The sequence below is a fragment of the Tenrec ecaudatus genome, chromosome 13, assembly GCF_050624435.1.
Source record: "Tenrec ecaudatus isolate mTenEca1 chromosome 13, mTenEca1.hap1, whole genome shotgun sequence".
Taxonomy (NCBI): domain Eukaryota; kingdom Metazoa; phylum Chordata; class Mammalia; order Afrosoricida; family Tenrecidae; genus Tenrec; species Tenrec ecaudatus.
This window is the reverse complement of record NC_134542.1, coordinates 1,377,902-1,396,931: the sequence shown is the minus strand read 5'-3', so window position 1 is coordinate 1,396,931 and position 19,030 is coordinate 1,377,902. Positions and strand designations below refer to the sequence as shown.

Sequence of the window (19,030 nt, the reverse complement as noted above, 5' to 3'; positions counted from 1 at the left end):
GGGCCTGGGGCTTGAAGGATCCGTAGGCCATCCCCAGGAGAGTCCTCAGGGAGACCCTCTCTGGCTTTCTGTGTGCTCTGAGTTTGTGTGTCATGGACCTTTTCCTTGGCTTCTGCCAAAATTACATCAGGAATAAGGCGCCTCTCTGTGTCCCCTTCCCCCACCCCCCAGGACTAGGGACCCCGCTGCTGGCCCTGGGACATGAACACAGGAAGGTGGCGATGGGGATATGAGACTCCAGTGTTGTGGGCATGACTCCCCTGAGAGAGCATTTTCGGGCATTTAGAGGGTCCCTGGGCCCCATCAGGAGCTCTGAGCCAGGTGCCCCTCACTCCATCTCCAGGGGCGTCAAGGAGCCCTGTCCAGGACTCTGAGAGGCCCACACTGTATCCCAGTGTCCTGAGACCATGCAGGACAGGACTCTGGAGCCCCTTGGGGAGTGGCGTCAGGACTGACAGAGAGGGTTTGGGGAGGCAGAACCCTCCTCAGGCCACCTCTGAGAACTGAGGGAGAGACTGGTTGAGGCTCTTCCTGGAGGGGAGGAGACTTCCACAGGACAGACAGCAGCAACTGCCTGTCACCACAAAGGTCATTTCATGGAACTGGCCTGCAGAGAACTGAAACCTACCAGGAGCCAAACTGCACTGTGGCAGGAGAGGGGGAGGGATAGGGTACAGGATTAGGGTCAGAATTTAGGATTGTGAGTTCAGGTGTTAGGGATCAGGTTAGGGTTAGTGCTGTAGATAAGGTTAGAGTTAGGGTTTGGGTTAGGTTTAGGAAAAAGGTTCCACTTAAGGCGCGGCTCTTAGTCTGGGTGGGGAGAAGTGAGGGGTGCGCAGGCCAGACCGCCTGGCCCTATTGAACACTGGTGGCAGCAGGGGGGTCGATGGGACAGGGAGCCTCAGGTTGGGCACCAACCCAGGACCCACAGTCTGGGACTGCCCCCTGGTGTGAGAGCCAGGGACCAGAGGGGCCTGGCAGTGATCAAGAAGAGAGAGCGCTGAGGCAGAGGGGACTGTAGGAGAAGAGCCCCCAGCCCCGTTCTTCATTCCAGGGAGACGTTGCTACAGCTCTTGTCACGTGCCCGGTGGCCTGTGGCAAGTCCCCGCTCAAAGCGTCTGGTCGTATTCATCTTGGGGCTAAAAAAGAAGTGTTCCTGTTTCCCCAGTCCGGGGGTGGCCCGAGGGGAGGACGCGGCCGGGAGCTGGGGCAGCGCTGACCGTTGGCAGAAGGCTGTTCTCCAGCCAATTCCCACAGGGCAAGTCCTGCCTCATCTCAGGGGAAGGCCAGGCCTCCAGTGCGCCCACCTGTCGGCACCTTCCCACGGGCCCTGCCTCCCCCATGGACGGTCAGGTCCTGTCCCCCTGAAGGGAGACGTGAGGTTCAGGCTGTCCCACACGTGCACGCTGTCAGTGGCAAGGCCGGACAGCGGTCTGCTCCAGGTTCTCTGGGTTCAGAGACTGGGGGACCTATCTCTTCCCCAGAGACCAGCCCCACCCCCACCTGCAAGGCCCTCCTGCTCACAGCAGATCTGGATGTGCTGACTCCACTCTGTCCTGAGGGTGAGGAGGGGCCTCAAACAGGCTCCAAAGGAGAAGGGAGCGTGGGTGGTAGGGGACCACTTACTCGTGCTAACCCCTAGCATTCCTGTGGGATGCCTTCCACTGGTGCTGGGAGGGGCCAAACCAGCCCCAAGTGTCCTGCGGCTGAGTCCCGAGCTTGTGGGAAGGTCAGCAGCCCTCTTTGTCCAGAGGACCTCGGAGCCCCCTTACGGGGCATCCAGGGGTGAGCAAACCAGGCAGGGCCCATGTTGTGCCGGGTTAGGGTAGCATTGGCATTAAGGACTTGTGCTCAGGACAGAAGCCTTTCTGTCCCCAGAGGATTAGGGTTTGGGTTTGTGTCAGGGTGACTGTTAGAGAAAGGATTGGGGTTCAGCTTGTGTTGAGGACAGAAGCCCTCAATGTCCACACAAGCCCTCGAAACCAGCCATGGGGGACAGCAAGGGATCAGTCAGAGTGGAGAGGGCCCAATGTGTGTAGCCCTCCCACATGCTAGAACAGGCCCCAGGTCCTCCCCAGATAAGAGCTCAGCCCGATGTGAGGCCTAGGCCATGCATTCCCCAAGCCCCCCCACAAGACAAGGCCTCTGTGCCAAACGATGGTCCTCCCTGGGCCCCTGTGGCAACTGCGGCACCATGACCGGGGAGGACCTGGTTCTGAAGGCGTCGTCCTGCAGTCTTCCCTCTGTCCAGACACGTGTGGGAGAACAGCAGGGTGTAGGCTTCAGACTGAGAAGAAGAGGGCCATCTGCCTGGGCCCCTAATCCTGGGAGGGGGTGGGGCAACTATGGGGTGGGTGCGGGGTAGGGCCCCGGACAGCTGCTGGATGCTTCCACTGGGTTTGAGCAGCTGTGGGTAGCTGAGCTGGACCCTTGGGTCTTTCACATTTCCCTTAAAGCTCCTTCCCCTCATCTTACATGGCAAACAGGAAGAGGCCTGTCAGGAGGGGGCATTTCTTGCATGTGTTTTCGTGTGGCCCTGCAGGGATGTGGCTGGCCAGGGCTGGCCAGAGCCGCTGTGTCCTGACTTCCAAACCCTGCCTCTGCCTTGGTGCCGGAGTCAATCAAGGGGCAGGAGGGTTCTGAAGATGTGTGGGGACATGGTGCTCCCGGGTCTTCATGAGGTAGGCTCCCAGGGGGACCCTGAGCAGGAAGTCTCCCTTGCTGGGCTCCTTCCTCCTTCTGCACCTGCCTCCTGGCACCCTGTCCTGGCCCTGCGGTCATCTCAATTCTGACTACATCCTCATTGACAGTGGACATTCTGTGTGAACTCGCGCTAGCTTGGGTGACTGCTCATCTCCCCCTTGCCACAGCCCCAAGGGGGATGGGCTCCCATGGGTGGGAGCTGGAGGATGCATGCCACTGTCCCGCTGGGGTCCCCCAGAGTCACCCATAATGCCCTACGTGTGTGCTTTGTCCCTGGGGGCTGGGGCAGCAGGAGGAGCTCAGCCGGTGGCCTCACACAGAGCTTCATTCTCTCCCAGTGCAGCAGCTGCTGTCTGGGGGGTGGGGGCGGGGTTCTCTCTCTGAAAGTGGCCTCACTGCTGCTCCAGGGTCTAGGACAGTGGATCTCAACCTTCCTTATGTTGTGACATTTTAATACAGTCCCTCATGTTGTCATGACCTCCAACTGTGGGTAATGTGTGTTTTCTGATGGATTTAGGTGACCCATGTGAACGGGTTGTTCCACCCACCAAAGGGGTCATGACCCACAATTTGACTGGTCTAGGAGATTCTCCGCACAGGGACCCTGAGTCCAAAGAACACACTTGGCTTCCAGCTCTTCTTTCTTGGGTGTAGCGCGGCCCTCCCCATCTTCACTCCCTCTCCTCTACTCGCTTGTAGGATTCGAGGGGGTCAGGAACCTCACAGAGCATCAGGGCTGTGTCCTGAGTCAGGGTCCTGTGTCCCCCTGAGTGTCCCTCCATGAGATCAGGGCCGCTCACTGCTGCTCACATCATGGGCGATGGGGACCCACTGCATAGCTGTCAGACGACTGAGAACCAGGGTCTCACAAGCTCACCCATTTGGGGGGCACAATGTCCTGTCCACGACAAAGGGTTCATCCCGTCTCAGCCCTTGTCTCTGCCACCCTGGCTGTAGGGATGCCCTCCAAACCTGGGACACTGTCACACACAGATGCACACTCACACATGAATACAAGCACACACTCACCCACGTCAGACACAGGTTCACACTCCACTGTGAGAAGCACCCACAGGCCTGAGTAGAATCACACACATGTACACGCAGAGGCCTCACACACACAGGCACACTCTCACACAGAGATGCCCCCACATAGGCTTGGGTACAAGAACACAGTAACAGTTTTACAGACACAGATGCACACTCTCACTCACACAGGCACACTCACAGGTGTGAGTATAGATAAGCACACAGGTGAACACACTCTTACACCCAGGGACATACTAATAGGCTTGGGTACAAGCATATACTCACAAATGCACACACTCTCCCATGCACAATCACGCTCACACACATGCACACATGGGCAAGAGTACTAGTCTAACCTGACACATGTACACACACTGACGAGCATACAGGTGCACAGAAGTGCATATAACCATGCTCCCAGTTATGAAGACTAACACGTGCTCACATGTGCACACACACCCTCATAGGCATGCGTGTAAGCACAAAGTCACAGGAGCACACATGTATTCACATAGCTGCGCACTCTCACACCAGGGTGCACACTCAAAGGCATGGGTACAGGGCAGATTTTCAATGCGAACACAGGTGCTCATACTTTCATACATGCACACCCATGGCATGATCACAAGCACACATGACCCTATGCATACACTCTCACGTGCACCCCCTCACATGCACACCCGCTCACATGCACACCCCTCACAAGCACACCATCACATGCACACCACCTCACATGCAAACCATCACACGTACACCCCTTCACATGCACAACCCCCTCACATGCACCCCCCTCACATGCACACCCCCTCACGTGCACACCCCTCACATGCACACACCCTCACGTGCACACACCCTCACGTACACACCCCCTTACATGCACCCCCCTCACGTGCACACTCCCTCACGTGCACACCCCCTCACATACACACCCCCTCACATGCACACCCTCACACGCACACACCCTCACATGCACACACCCTCACATGCACACACCCTCACATGCACAACCCCTCACATGCATACCCCCTCACATGCAGCCCCTTACGTGCACACACCCTCACATGCACACTCAGTGACAGGAGGTGTTGTTGCTGTCACAGCATGCACACAGGAGAGACCGGGATGGGGCTGAGGGGCAGGGTGCACCAGGGGATGTCAAGACCCCCACTCAGGATTGTGTGATCGACCATGGTGAGCCCAGGATAGGCAAGTCCAGGGGAGGGGGCTGGGAGGTGGGACATCACCTCACCAGGATGGTCTCAGGGTGGCTGTACCCTGATTTCTGGGAATTGCCTGCCCAAGCTGGGCACACTGACCGATGGGCAGCTGACTTCTTGTCTGTTTCTCTGGCTTCTCTCAGTGCTGAGATGGGCTTCCTGGTGGGGGGCTGCCCTGCCAGGAAGTCTCTCCAGTAGGAGCCAGTGGGGACGGTCACCAGGGTAACCAAGGGGTCAAGGCCAAGTCCAATGAGAATGTGCAGGGCTCTCAGAGACTGGGCTCTCTGCCTCCCCTGTCCATTGCCCAGGTCCAAATGGACATGCACCTACAGGAAGGGGACAGCTGGATGGCACCCCGTGGGGTCAGCAATGAACACTGGCCCTGGAAGAGCATTACCTTTGAGGGGGACAGGGATCCCCACAAGGTGTCCTTCATCCCCGGGGAGAAGTCACAGCCGACAGACCCACACTCTGTCCCCGAGCCATTGTGGTACAATCTAGTCTGCAGCCCCCTCCCCCTGGGATCTTCTGGAGTGGAGGCTCCTGAGCCTATCTAATGGGGGCTTGTGGACAGGACAAGCCAATTCAGCCTGGCTGGGCCTGTCTCCAAGACAGAGGACTCATTCTGACCAGAGCTTGGGACAGAGGGCACCAGAGCCCAGGACCCTAGGAGCTGGAGACCACCTAGTCAGGGGGATGAGCAGGCAGAGGGATATGGGACCCAGAGATGCTACAGCTGTGGGGATTGGGACTCCTCCCTCCACCGTCTCTTTCCCCCAAGCCCTGCCCCTTGTACTCTGAGCCTTGGGCCCCCCCCCCCACCAGGAGCCTCCTAGGTGAGAACCCAGAACACTGAGAGACCGAGTGTCCACACACCAGGGCCCCTAGTTATCCCTGGTGCAGGTGATGGTTCCAGGTGAGTGCGGGGTCTCCGCACACACAGGTAGCGCCGGGATCCCCTGAGCAGTTTACTGACCTGCCCTGGGACAGGTCCGTCCTGTCCCTGCAAGTTACAGTGAGTCTGAGTATGTTTCCTAGCCCTTTATTTGCGCTCTTTCTAGCCGTCATTCGGTCACCCTCCATCAATATATTCTCCCACCCGCCCCCCACCCTATCTCTCCGTCAGTCACAGCTGTTCACAAGATCACACAGGAGTCATCCCGCTCTGGGAGTATCTGCTACCGGTTCCACACGGGGATGCGGCTCTGCCGAGGGGCTATGGGCTTGGCACACCACTGAAACCAGGCCCCTGCTTTGGATTTCTGGCAGATGCCCGCCAGCTCCAGGCAGGCAAAGCAGAACTCCACGTGGCAGCGGGGGCAGCTCACGTACTTGTACTTGTCCTTGTGCTCGATGAGCAGCCCGCACGTGGGGCAGGCCCGGATGGAAGGGCAGCCATGGATCTCACTGTGCGGGAGGTCCTTGGTAGCACAGGAGGCCAGGACGTCCAGGTCCAGGTCCCTGCAGCCCTCGTTGGCACAGCGGTCAGAGGGCGTCCCCGAGCCCTTCCAGGCCCGCAGACACTGCCAGCAGAACTCATAGGGGACCGGCTGCTGGTAGGAGCAGAGGGTGCAGTGCACGCGGATGGTGGTCAGGACCTTCCTCTCCACCAGGCTCTTGCAGCTCGGGCACTGTGGGGAGGGGTGGGCACTGTGTGCGGAGGAGGCCAGGGGGCACTGTTGGGAGAAGGGGGTGGGGCCATGGTGGAGGAAGGAGGGCAGGGGGCACTCCAGGTCACCAGAAGGGAGAGACACCCAGCCCCGGGCAGTGCCAGGAGCAGTACCCAGGGAGCCAAGGTCCTGGACTTCCTGTCCTGCATCAGGGGCTGCAAGACCCCTGTGGGGACACAGTCTGTAGAGGACCCAACTCCTGGCAAGACCCCACTCACCTCCTTGTAGTCACAGTAGAGTTTCGCTGCCAGCAAGGCCAGTTTCTCCTCAAACTCTCTCTGCTCAGAGCCACTCAGCGAGGCACAGCGCCGCACCTCCGGGTACAACCACCGGGCCCCACACTTGTTCCCATTGACGTCCGCAGGGCAGTGCAGCTCGAAGTGGCCCTGGGAGACAGGCAGAGGGTGGCTGTCACGGTGCCCTGGCCGGGAGGTTCAGGCCCTGCTCGGCCTGAGCACAGGTCATGGCCCCAGAAACAGGCATCTGTCCCACGTGGAACTGGACACACAGCCACTGTTCCCAGTTCCCTAACACCTCCCACCACACCTCGAACCCCACCCCACCTCCTACTGGGGATCCTGGGCCACGCCTGCAGTTTGCATGTGGAACCAGCAGGTTCTCTTAAGGACCCCAGCCACTGTCTTTGGAGGATAGAAAGAGATGTGTCTGGATTGACATGGGGACACCCCCTGCATGGAAACCACTTTTCGAAGGCAGCCCGGGGCTTTGCAACCTCCCTCCTCCCCACCCCCCTCCCTGCATGTGGGACTAGAGCTCCTCTCCCCTAGTTGTGGGTGTGACCGAGGGCCCCCACCTGGTCCATCAGGCTTCGGCACCAGGCCGTCAGGCTCCCAGGGTCCACAGCGTGCCCACAGCTCATCTCCACCCGCTTCTGGCCGTCATACTCGTCCCCTGTAAGGGTCAAGGGACAGTCAGGGCGACACAGCCACTGGACCAGGACTGAGGCTGGTCGTATGGGGCTCTGTGGTCTTAGCGGACAAGGGGGTGCTGCCCAGCTCAGATAATATTCCTGGCTATGACCTGGCCCATCACCCTTCTGGGGTCCCTGTACCCACCCACTCACTGCGGTGCAACTGACTGGTCATTTGAGTCCCTGTCCCCTGTCCAGAGCACGGCCTCCCCAGGAGAGGACAGGCTTCTCCGACTCCCCTGTGAACGTGACAGACAATGGGCAGCATAGCCCCTCCCTGCTCCCTTGCCAGCAAAGGTGTCCCAACCTTATGGTTCCGAGGGCCCCTCTTCCTGCATGCCACTCAGGCCAACACGTCCCATCAGCTCCACCCCCAGACACCACCATCCACCTCAGCCTCCTGGACACAGCACGGCCCCTCCCCTCTTATCCTGCCCCTCCATCCTCTCTCTGCCTCTCCTACCCCATCCCCCGGCACCCCCCCCCCCCAGGTCTTCCTCAGGCTCAGTCAGGGGGGGGCGGCAGCTGTGGCAAGCTGTCCCTGGTGACTCAGCTGCAGACAGAGGCAGACTGAGGCACAGGTGGTCCTGTTCAGAACCAGGGAGGTTGTGGGTCTCACTGCCCCATGCCCTGCGTGAAGAAGCCTGACCAACCTGTCCTCAGGGCCCAGCGCTGCCAATGCCCCCCTCACCCGTGATTTCGTCCTTGCGCGACAAGAACTTGAGCGGGGGCTCATCAGACTCGTCTGTCTTCTTGAAGCTCATGGTGATTGTGAGCTCTGGACTGCAGCAGGAAGGAGCTGCCCTCAGGTCCTGGCCACTGGGAGTGCAGGCCACGCCCCCAGAGGAGCCCCTTTGAGCCCCTCCCCTCCCAGCCCCGCCCATGAGCTCCAGGTTTCGAAACTGGATGCTTGGGCTCAAAGGACTGTCAGGATTTCATCCAGGCTGCCATGCACAACGAGGACCTTGTTTCTCAGCACCCTGGAGGTCCCCACCGTCTGTGCTTTGTCGTCCTGGCAAAGTCCTCCTCATCATCCTCCATGTTCACACTGCGGGGGCAGGGGAAGGGGTGACATAGCCACCACCAGGCTGCTCCCTGATACTGGATACCCCGGTGTGCCCTACCCTCCAGGCTCATGTCAGGCTGACCTAACTGGAGGGGACTTGTGGCAGCCCCACACTGTAGAGACCCTCTCACGCCTGGTCACCTCCTCCTGGACCCTGGGGGTGGAAAGGAGGGTGCTGTCTCCCAATGTCCACGGGGAAGAGGAAGCTCAAACAGGGGTCTCAGGATCTTAGGGTCTCACACCGCTGACCCTGTAGCAGGACCACATCTTGGGTCCCAGCTGAGAAGCCCAGGGTCAGATTGGGAGGGGCTATTCCAGGCAACGGGATGCCCTGAGAGATGAGACTCACAGAAGACTAGCTGCACTGTGGCAGCTCAGGGGTAGGGGCAGTGCTGGGGTGCGGCTGGGGCGAGGGTTTCTGTGAGGGTTAGGGTTAGGGAGTTAGGTTTAGGATTAGGGTTCGGTGGTAAGGCTTAGAGAGTTAGGCTTAAGGAGTTAGGCTTTGGCAGTTAAGTTAGGTTTCTGGTTCAGGTTATTCATAGGGTTAAATTAAGTTTAGGGTCAGGTCAGGGTTAAGGAGGTAGTGAGAATATTTGGGTTAGGTTTTCTGTTAGGGTTCAGGCAGGCAGGGCGGGCACAGGAAGGGTGGAGCCTGTAACAGTGCTTTTCCTGGAAATGGCCTGCCCTGAGAACTGAAACTGAAGGATGCCAAGTACCGCTGTGGGAGGTCAGGGTCAGGATTGGGGCTAAGGCTGAGGCTGGGCCTGGGGCTGGGGTTTAGTTTATGATTGGGGTTAGGGAATTTGGTTAGGGTTAGGATTAGGGCTAGGTTTAGTGAGTTAGGATTCGGGTTCAGGATAAGATTCGAGTTAGGGTTAGCATTAAGGCATTAAGGTTCAGACCAGGGATAGATTTAAGTCTAGGATAGGGTTAGATTTAGGAATTTAGGGTTAGTGTTATGCTTAGGGAGTTAGGTTAGGGGTAGGAATTTGGGGTTAGGGTTCAAGGGTTAGGGAGAGGGTTTGTGTTAGGTGTAGTGTTAGAATGAGGAATTAGGGTAGAGGTTTAGTTTAGGGTTAGAGTTAAAGATTTAGTGTTAGGTTTAGGGTAGAACAAGTGTTAAAGTTAGGGTGATGGTGGGGGCTACAGTTAGAGGGTTAGACTTAGGGTCAGGTTGATGCCTTTAGGCGAGAATGAGGGTTAGGAATTTAGGGTTAGGGTTAAATTTCAGAATTTAGGTAGGGGTTTGCTTTTGGTTTGTATTTGGATTAGGAAGTTAGGTTTAACTATGGTTAAGATTCAGGTTCAGGTTAGAGTTATGGTTAGGTTAGAGGGTTAGGATTAAGGTTAGGGTTAGGTTAGAGGGAGGATTATGGTTAAGAGCTTGCACTAAGGACGTAAGAACTCCGTGTTCCCACCAGGTCTCTACACCAGCCTTAGGGGACAACAAGGCATCAGAAAGAGCGGACGGAGCTCATTGTGTGAATCTTCTTCCCAAATGCTAGAACGCTTCCCCAGATTCTCCCGTTATAAAAGAACTCAGCCAGATATGAGTCCTCGGTCATGCATTGCCCAAGCCCCCCAGAGCCCAGGACAAAGGGTTGGAGCCCTGTGGCTGGCCCTCCATGGGGTCCCTGTGGCATCTCTGGCCCCTCCTGGAAACTGGGCACCATCACCGGGGAGGACTTGTTTCTGATGGCGTCGTCCTGCAGCGTCTTCACGCTTCCAGACCCCTGTCAGCGAAGAACAGGGGGCAGGATTCAGACTCTGAGCAGAAGAGAGCCATCAGCCTAGATCCAGATTCCTGTTTGCTGGAAGGCTACTGTGGTGAGTTGAGAGAGGGCTAGGCAAGTCCCCCAGAGGAGTTGACTGTGTTTCTGGGTTCCTGGGCTCACCAGGCACTCTGAGCGTCATCTTCCAGCCCCCTCACAGCCTGCACTCCTCACCTCAGGGACCCCTCTGTGTTGCCTGTGTAAGGTGTCACATGAAACATTAAGGAGACGGGGAGACACTGGGCTTGGCTTCTGCAGGGATAGAGCAGTCCTGTGCTGGGTCCCCAGGGACAGGGCCTCCTGCCCAGAGAGGGACAGACACTAGCCCCATGGGTAGTCCATCAAACTGCCACCTTTCATAGGGAGTCCCATCTCCTGCAGTCCCACATGCAAGCCAATTACCCTCACCTGGAAGGCCATTTTCTTCTGGGAGGGATGGACTGATCCAGGGCCAGACAGACAGAGGGAGTCCAGGCAACTTTGGCAGGGACAAGAGCTGGTTGTGTCCACTGGGCGTGAGCAACTCAAGATGATGGGGGCAGTGTGAGTGAGAGGCTGACCCTGAAGAAAACGTTTCTGTAACAAGCCTGACGGAGGTCAGGCACAGCAAGCTTCCAAAATACCGTTGCCTATGCTAGTTCAGTCAGTGTAGTCTTTGTTGTATTGTTACAACTTACTACACCACTCAAGAAGCCCTCGTGGAGTAGGGCGTACACATTGGACTGAGATCCACATGGTCAGTAGTTCAAAACTCCTCAGGAGACAGACTGGGCTTCCAACTCCCTCAGTGATCACAAGGAGTCCCCTGCCGGATGGTGGTGAGTTGTTGGTGTGTTTGCTATTCTCCTCGGAGGCATGCAGCTTGCCTGCCGGGGTCACCTTAACGGACTGGAGAGCACAGAGACTCTCCCCCTTTGCACCTTCAACATCAACGAGACAAAAGCAAAACACATGGACTCTGACTCCCTGGACCAAACAGGACAGAGGAGAGCTGCCCCTCGGGGTGCCCTGTCCTGACAGTCTCCATGGGAGCAGGGAGCTTCCTGGTTCTCGCGCAGTAGCTGGCAGGTGCACATTGCGGGCTTCCTGTTAGCGGCCCCAGGCAGGACTGGTGGGCCGATGGAGCCATGGGAGCGTAGGGTCGGAGAACCTCCCTGTTCTCTCTGCTTGCCCAGAGTGCACCCTGTGCCCCACAATCTGCCTGAAACTGGAGTGAAGGTCAAAGACCTGCCTATACCTGCCCACATTGTCCCTTCCAGGGCATGAGCTTCCCAGGGATCTGATTTCACACAGGGCACTAGGAAGATGTCCTGTGTGCTGGTCACCTGCTCTCAGGAACCCGAGGAAGACAACTTCTCCTTCTCGCTCACCCACTGAACGTTAGTGAGTTGGCCCGGCTGCTCCAGGGTAACCCTGATTAGCCACAACACATCCCAGCCTGAGCCCTCCTGCCAGCCTGCCTCCCGCACTCTACACACTGAGCACCCCACCAGGCCTGGAGCCGAGTCCTGTAGCAGGAAGGTCCCCATACAGGGCATACCCCCTCGGAGGTCCACCACGGCTGGGATGTAACTGCAAGAGTGAGCCTGTGAGACGCTGGCCCTGCCTCCTTTGCCCCCGGGCCCGATGTCCATGGGCATTGGTGTTCAAGGAATTGAACCCAAAGGTGATCAAGGAGGGGACGCGGCGTCCCCCATGAGGGGAATTTGGAAGGCCTGAATCCCATTATGCTGAGTAAGACAAGCTGTCTGCGGCTACACCAGAGGCTTGGGTAGTCCTGCACACACACACACACACACACACACAAACACCAGGTCTGCAGAAGGCGGTGCTCCCTGGGAAAGTTGTCTGCGTGGTGGACTGCCCATGGGGCCAGTGTCTGTCCCTCTCTGTGCAGGAGGCCCTGACCCTGGGGACCAGAACCAGGCTGCTCTAGCCCTGCAGATGCCAAGCCCAGTGTGTCCCACCACCTCCATTGCTCTCCTGCCACCTAACACTGGCCACACAGAGGGGTTCCTTAAGTGAGGGGTGCAGGCTGTGAGGGGCTGGAGATGCCTTTCAGAAGGCCTGGTGAGCTCAGGAACCCAGACACTCAGTCAGCTTCCCTGGAGGACACGCTTAGCCCTGCCCGCACCCACCATAGCAGCCTCCCAGCTCACAGCATGCTGGACCAGGCTGGGTGGAGGAGGGGACGGAGCTGCAAAGAGGAGTGAAAGACCCTCTTCTCCTTAGAGTCTGAAGCCTGCACACTGCGCTTCGCTGACCAGCGTCTGGAAACGGGGAAGACACTGCAGGACTACGCCATCAGAAACAAGTCCTCCCTGATCATGGTGCTGCAGCTGCCAGGAGGCGCCTGAGATGCCACGGGGACCCCATGGAGGGCCAACCACCCAGCTCAGAGCCCCTAATCATGGGCGTGTGTGGGGCTTGGGCAATAAATGACTTAGGACTCATATCTGGCTGAACTCTTTTATCTGGGTAAGTTTGGGGTGGGGTTACAGCATTTGGGAAGGGGATTCATTGACTGAGCCCCATCCGTTGTTACTGATCCCTTGTCCCCCTAAGGTTGGTGTAGAGACCTGGTGGGAACACAGAGGGCTTCTGTCCTTAGTGCAAGCTCTTAACCATAACCCTCCCTCTAACCTAACCCTAACCTTAACCTTACTCTCTAACCTAACCATTACCTGAACCTGACCTGAGTCCTAACCCTAAACCTTAAACCTACCTTCTGAACCCAAACTCTAACCCTAACAGGAATCCCTAACACAAACCTAAAGTCATAAACCTGACCCTAACCCTAGCCCTCTAATCTCATAACCATAACCTTTGCCCTCTAACACTAACTCTACTGTAAACCTAACCCTAACCTAAATCCCTACCCTAGCCCTAATTTCTAATTCTAACCTTAACATGAACACAAACCCCAACCCTCTACCTCTAACCCGAAATTACTACCCCTAACCCAAACCAATACCCTAAGCCTGAATTCCTAATCCTAACCATAGATCAAAATTCTAGCCCTAATCTGAATCATAACTCCCAAACTCCAAACCTATCCTCAACCCAAATCCCAACTCACTAGATCTAACCCCAATCCAAACCCTAACCAAATCTCTGTAGCTCTAAATATAACCATAATTCCAGCGCCAGCTCCAGCCTCAGCCTTAGCCCTAAACCTGACACTGACCTCCCACAGCAGAGCTTGGCATCTTTCAGTTTCAGTTCTCAGCGCAGGCCATTTCCAGGAAAAGCACTGATACAGGCTCCACCCTTCCTGTGCCCGCCCCTCAGAGTCTGAACCCAAGCCAAATATCACGGGAACCTTCACAAGCCCTCCCTAACCCTCACTCTAACCATACCCCCAACCCTAATTTTAACCCTATCCTTAATCCGAAGCAGAAACTGAATTTAACTCCCTAAGCCTAACCACCGAACCCTAATCCTAAGCCTAACTCCCTAACCCTAACCCTCACAGAAACCCTCGCCCCAGCCCCAGCCGCACCCCAGCCCTGCCCCTACCCCTGAGCTGCCACAGTGCAGCTAGCCTTCTGTGAGTCTCATTTCTCAGGGCAGCCCGTTGCCTGGAATAGCCCCTCCCAGTCTGACCCTGGGCTTCTCAGCTGAGACCCAAGATGTGGTCCTGCTACAGGGTCAGTGGTGTGAGACCTTTGGATCCTGACCCCTCCCCTGTTTGGGCTTCCTCTTCCCTGAGGACGCTGGGGACAGCACCCTCCTTTTCACCCCCAGTGTCCAGGAGGAGGTGACCAGGCGTGAGAGGTCTCTACAGTGTGGGGCTGCCACAAGTCCCCTCCAGTTAGGTCAGCCTCACCAGTGCCATGAAGGCAGGGCCCATTGGGTGGCCAGTGGTGGGGAGCAGCCTGGTGGTGGCTATGTCACCCCTTCCCCTGCCCCCCGCAGTGTGAACATGTAGGACGATGGGGAGACCATCAACCCACTGGGGGGCTGGCAAGTACGATAAACCGCAGACGGGGGGGCATCCTGGGTGCTGAGAAACGGGGTCCTCTCTGTGCATGGGTAGCCTTGGATGAAATTTGACTGTCTCTTAAACCCCAGCCCTGCCTTTTGCAGCTGGGGCATGTGGGCGGGGCTGCGGGCAGAGGGGCTGAAGGGGCGTGGCTGGGGCGTGGCCTGCACTCCCAGTGGCCAGGACCTGAGGGCAGCTCTTTCCTGGTGCAGCCCAGAGCTCACAATCACCATGAGCTTCTGGAAGACAGACGAGTCTGATGAGTCCCCACTCAAGTTCGTGTCGCGCAAGGACGAAATCACGGGTGAGGGGGGCGTGGGCAGCGCTGGGCCCTGAGGACAGGTTGGTCAGGCTTCTTCACGCAGGGCATGGGGGTGATGAGACTCACCCCTTCCTGGTTGTGAACAAGACTTCCGATGCCTCAGTCTGCCTCTGTCTGCATCTCACTCACCAGGGACAGCTTGCCACAGCTACCCCCTCACTGACTGAGCCTGACATAGACACGCAAGGGGGAGAGGGGGAATGAGGGGGAGAGAGGGTAGAGGGACAGGATGAGAGGGGAGGGGCAGTGCTGTGTCCAGGAGGCTGAGGTGGATGGTGGTGTCTGAGGGTGGAGCTGATGGGACATGTTGGTCTGAGCGGCATGCAGGAAGAGGGGCCCTCAGAACCCCAAGGTTGGGACGCCTTTGCTGGCAAGGGCGCAGGGAGGGGCTATGCTGCCCATTGTCTGTCACATTCACAGGGGAGTCGGAGAAGCCTGTCCTCTCCTGGGGAGGCCGTGCTCTGGACAGGGGACAGGGACTCAAATGACCAGTCAGTTGCACCGCAGTGAGTGGGTGGGTACAGGGACCCCAGAAGGGTGATGGGCCAGGTCATAGCCAGGGATATTATCTGAGCTGGGCAGCACCCCCTTGTCCGCTAAGACCACAGAGCCCCATACGACCAGCCTCAGCCCTGGTCCAGTGGCTGTGCCGCCCTGACTGTCCCTTGACCCTTACAGGGGACGAGTATGATGGCCAGAAGCGGGTGGAGATGAGCTGTGGGCACGCTGTGGACCCTGGGAGCCTGACGGCCTAGTGCCGAAGCCTGATGGACCAGGTGGGGGCCCTCGGTCACACCCACAACCAGGGGAGGGGAGCTCTGGTCCCACATGCAGGAAAGGGGGTGGGGAGGAGGGAGGTTGCAAAGCCCCGGGCTGCGTTCGAAAAGGGGGCTCCAGACCCCCCATGCAGACATGCAATCCAGACACCCATAGTTCCGGGCTCCGGAGAGAGTGGCTGGGGTTCTGAAGAGAACCTGCTGGTTCTACCCTTTCCATAAAACTTTAACTATAAAAGGAACTTGTACACCTTCTTTGGTAACTATTCTTATGCCATTCTTATTATAAGCCCTCATATAAGGAAAATAAGGTCAGGAACTCTATTTCTCTTTGGGAGGGGGATACCATATTCTACCCCCTATGTAGTAACCAGTATAAGGGGGGGGGGAGAGGATGATAAACTTTTTTAGAGTCTTGCAAAAAATCTTCCAAACGAGCCTCTGAGATTTCCGTGGGTTTCGGTTGCAACAGCTCAGCCTGCTCAAGACCTAACATAAATTCCTTAATGGGGGTTTCTGGGTTCCAGTTTTTAGTGTTATACAATACACTTTACACGCAGTCAGGACACGGATCTTTCAAAGCCATAGGAAGGGGAGTGACCTCAACTTCCGGGCAATATTCCTCAGCTGACATCGGTTGTTTCCTAAAAGGGGAAGTGATCAAGATTATCAGGAACCAAAAAGCAGCTACAATGATCAATAACGATATCAGGCCAATAATTCCAAAGGGTTCACGGGGGAGACGTCCTTGGTGGAGCCTTCTTTGAACGCTCCTCCTCCGTGCGCTGACTTTGTCAAGGCCCATGGTTGGAAATGGTCTCGGCAGAACAGCATCTGTGTGTCCAGTTCTGCCTGTTTCTGGGGCCTTGACCTGTGCTCAGGCCGAGCAGGGCCTGAACCTCCCGGCCGTGGCACCGTGACAGCCATCCTCTGCCTGTCTCCCAGAGCCACTTCGAGCTGCACTGCCCTGCGGACGTCAATGGGAACAAGTGCGGGGCCCGGTGGTCGTACCCGGAGGTGCGGCGCTGTGCCTCGCTGAGTGGCTCTGAGCAGAGAGAGTTTGAGGAGAAACTGGCCTTGCTGGCAGCGAGACTCTACTGTGACTACAAGGAGGTGAGTGGGGTCTTGCCAGGAGGTGGGTCCTCCACAGACTGTGTCCCCACAGGGGTCTTGCAGGACAGGAAGTCCAGGACCTTGGCTCCCTGGGTACTGCTCCTGGCACTGCCCGGGGCTGGGTGTCTCTCCCTTCTGGTGACCTGGAGTGCCCCCTGCCCTCCTTCCTCCACCGTGGCCCCACCCCCTTCTCCCAACAGTGCCCCCTGGCCTCCTCCGCACACAGTGCCCACCCCTCCCCACAGTGCCTGAGCTGCAAGAGCCTGGTGGAGAGGAAGGTCCTGACCACCATCCGCGTGCACTGCACCCTCTGCTCCTACCAGCAGCCGGTCCCCTATGAGTTCTGCTGGCAGTGTCTGCGGGCCTGGAAGGGCTCGGGGACGCCCTCTGACCGCTGTGCCAACGAGGGCTGCAGGGACCTGGACCTGGACGTCCTGGCCTCCTGTGCTACCAAGGACCTCCCGCACAGCGAGATCCATGGCTGCCCTTCCATCCGGGCCTGCCCCACATGCGGGCTGCTCATCGAGCACAAGGACAAGTGCAAGTACGTGAGCTGCACCCGCTGCCACGTGGAGTTCTGCTTTGCCTGCCTGGAGCTGACGGGCATCTGCCAGAAATCCAAAGCAGGGGCCTGGTTTCAGTGGTGTGCCAAGCCCATAGCCCCTCGGCAGAGCCGCATCCCCGTGTGGAACCGGTGTCAGGTACTCCCAGAGCGGGATGACTCCTGTGTGATCTTGTGAACAGCTGTGACTGACGGAGAGATAGGGTGGGGGGCGGGTGGGAGAATATATTGATGGAGGGTGACCGAATGACGGCTAGAAAGAGCGCAAATAAAGGGCTAGGAAACATACTCAGACTCACTGTAACTTGCAGGGACAGGACGGACCTGTCCCAGGGCAGGTCAGTAAACTGCTCAGGGGATCCCGGCGCTACCTGTGTGTGCGGAGACCCCGCACTCACCTGGAACCATCACCTGCACCAGGGATAACCAGGGGCCCTGGTGTGTGGACACTCGGTCTCTCAGTGTTCTGGGTTCTCACCTAGGAGGCTCCTGGTGGTGGGGGCCCAAGGCTCAGAGTACAAGGGGCAGGGCTTGGGGGAGGAGAGACGGTGGAGGGAGGGGTCCCAATCCCCACAGCTGTAGCATCCCTAGATCCCTTCTCCCTCTGCCTGATTAGCCCCGTGACCATCTGATCTTCAGCCCCCAGGGTCCTGGGCTCTGGTGCCCCTCTTGCATGCTCTGGTCAGAATGAGTCCTCTGTCTTGGAGACAGTCCCAGCCAAGCTAAATTGGCTTGTCCTGTCCACTAGCCCCCATTAGATTGGCTCAAGAGCCTCCACTCCAGAAGATCCCAAGGGGGAGGGGGCTGCAGTCCAGACTGGACCCCAGAGGCTCAGGGACAAAGTGTGGGTCTGTCGGCTGTGACTTCTCCCTGGGGTTTAAGGATATCTTGGGGGAAGCCCTGTCCTCCTCACTGGGCCAGTGCTCAGTGCTGGCCCTATTGAGTGCTGCCCAGCACTCCCCTTCCTGCGGACGCATGTCCATTTGGACCCAGGCTTTGGACAGGGAAGGCAAAGGACCCAGTCTCTGAGAACACTCCACACTCACTGGACATGGCCTTGCCCCCTTGATTGACCAGGTGACTGTCCCCACTGGCTCCCACTGGAGAGACTTCCTGGCAGGGCAGCCTCCCACCAGGAAGCCCGTCTCAGCACTGAGAGAAGCCGGAAAATAGGACGCTGAGAAATCAGCTGCCCATCTGTCAGGGTGCCCAGTCTGGCCAGCGATGCCTAGAAAGCAGGGTGCAGACACCCTGAGGGCACCCTGGCTGAGTAGAAGTCATACTTCCCCCCACCCTGGCCTCTTGTCTCCTGGGCTCCCACCGTGATGGATCACACAATCCCGAATGGGGGTCTTGACATCCCCTGCTGTGCACTCTGACCCCACAGCCCTATCCCGGTCTCTCCTCTGTGTATGCTGTGACGGCTGCACCTCGTACCACTGAGTGTGCATGTAAAGGGGGTGCACGTGACAGTGTGTGCACGCGTGGGTACTTGTGAGATGTGTGCACGTGAGGGTGTGTGAGGGGCTGCATGTGAGATTGTGTGCACGTGAGGGAATGTGTATGTGAGAGTGTGTGCACGTGAGGAAATGTACTTGTGAGACTGTGTGCACGTGAGGGAATGTGCATGTGAGAGTGTGTGCATGTGAGGGAGTGTGTGGGGCCCCTTTGAGCCCCTCCCCTCCCAGCCCAGACCATGAGCTCCCGGTTGCCAAACTGGATGCTTGGGCTCAAAGGACTGTCAGGATTTCATCCAGGCTGCCATGCACAACGAGGACCCTGTTTCTCAGCACCCAGGAGGTCCCCACCGTCTGTGCTTTGTCGTCCTGGCAAAGTTCTCCTCATCGTCCTCCATGTTCACACTACGGGGGCAGGGGAAGGGGT

The 19,030-nt window shown here is 57.7% G+C and overlaps 2 protein-coding genes across 2 annotated transcripts; one reads left to right on the top strand and one right to left on the bottom strand.

Moving 5' to 3' along the window:
• Positions 1-6,073: 6,073 nt before the first annotated feature.
• LOC142424552 (uncharacterized) lies at positions 6,074-8,336 on the bottom strand. Its single transcript, XM_075529846.1, has 4 exons — positions 8,242-8,336; positions 7,434-7,531; positions 6,838-7,005; positions 6,074-6,580 (listed from the first exon to the last, which is right to left on the bottom strand). Exons 1-4 carry the CDS (start codon positions 8,312-8,314, stop codon positions 6,128-6,130), a joined length of 792 nt encoding a protein of 263 aa, XP_075385961.1. The 5' UTR covers positions 8,315-8,336; the 3' UTR covers positions 6,074-6,127.
• A 6,249-nt stretch (positions 8,337-14,585) lies between these two features.
• LOC142424536 (putative E3 ubiquitin-protein ligase RNF144A) lies at positions 14,586-17,337 on the top strand. Its single transcript, XM_075529817.1, has 4 exons — positions 14,586-14,677; positions 15,374-15,471; positions 16,417-16,584; positions 16,830-17,337. Exons 2-4 carry the CDS (start codon positions 15,463-15,465, stop codon positions 17,322-17,324), a joined length of 672 nt encoding a protein of 223 aa, XP_075385932.1. The 5' UTR covers positions 14,586-14,677; positions 15,374-15,462; the 3' UTR covers positions 17,325-17,337.
• Positions 17,338-19,030: the final 1,693 nt, after the last annotated feature.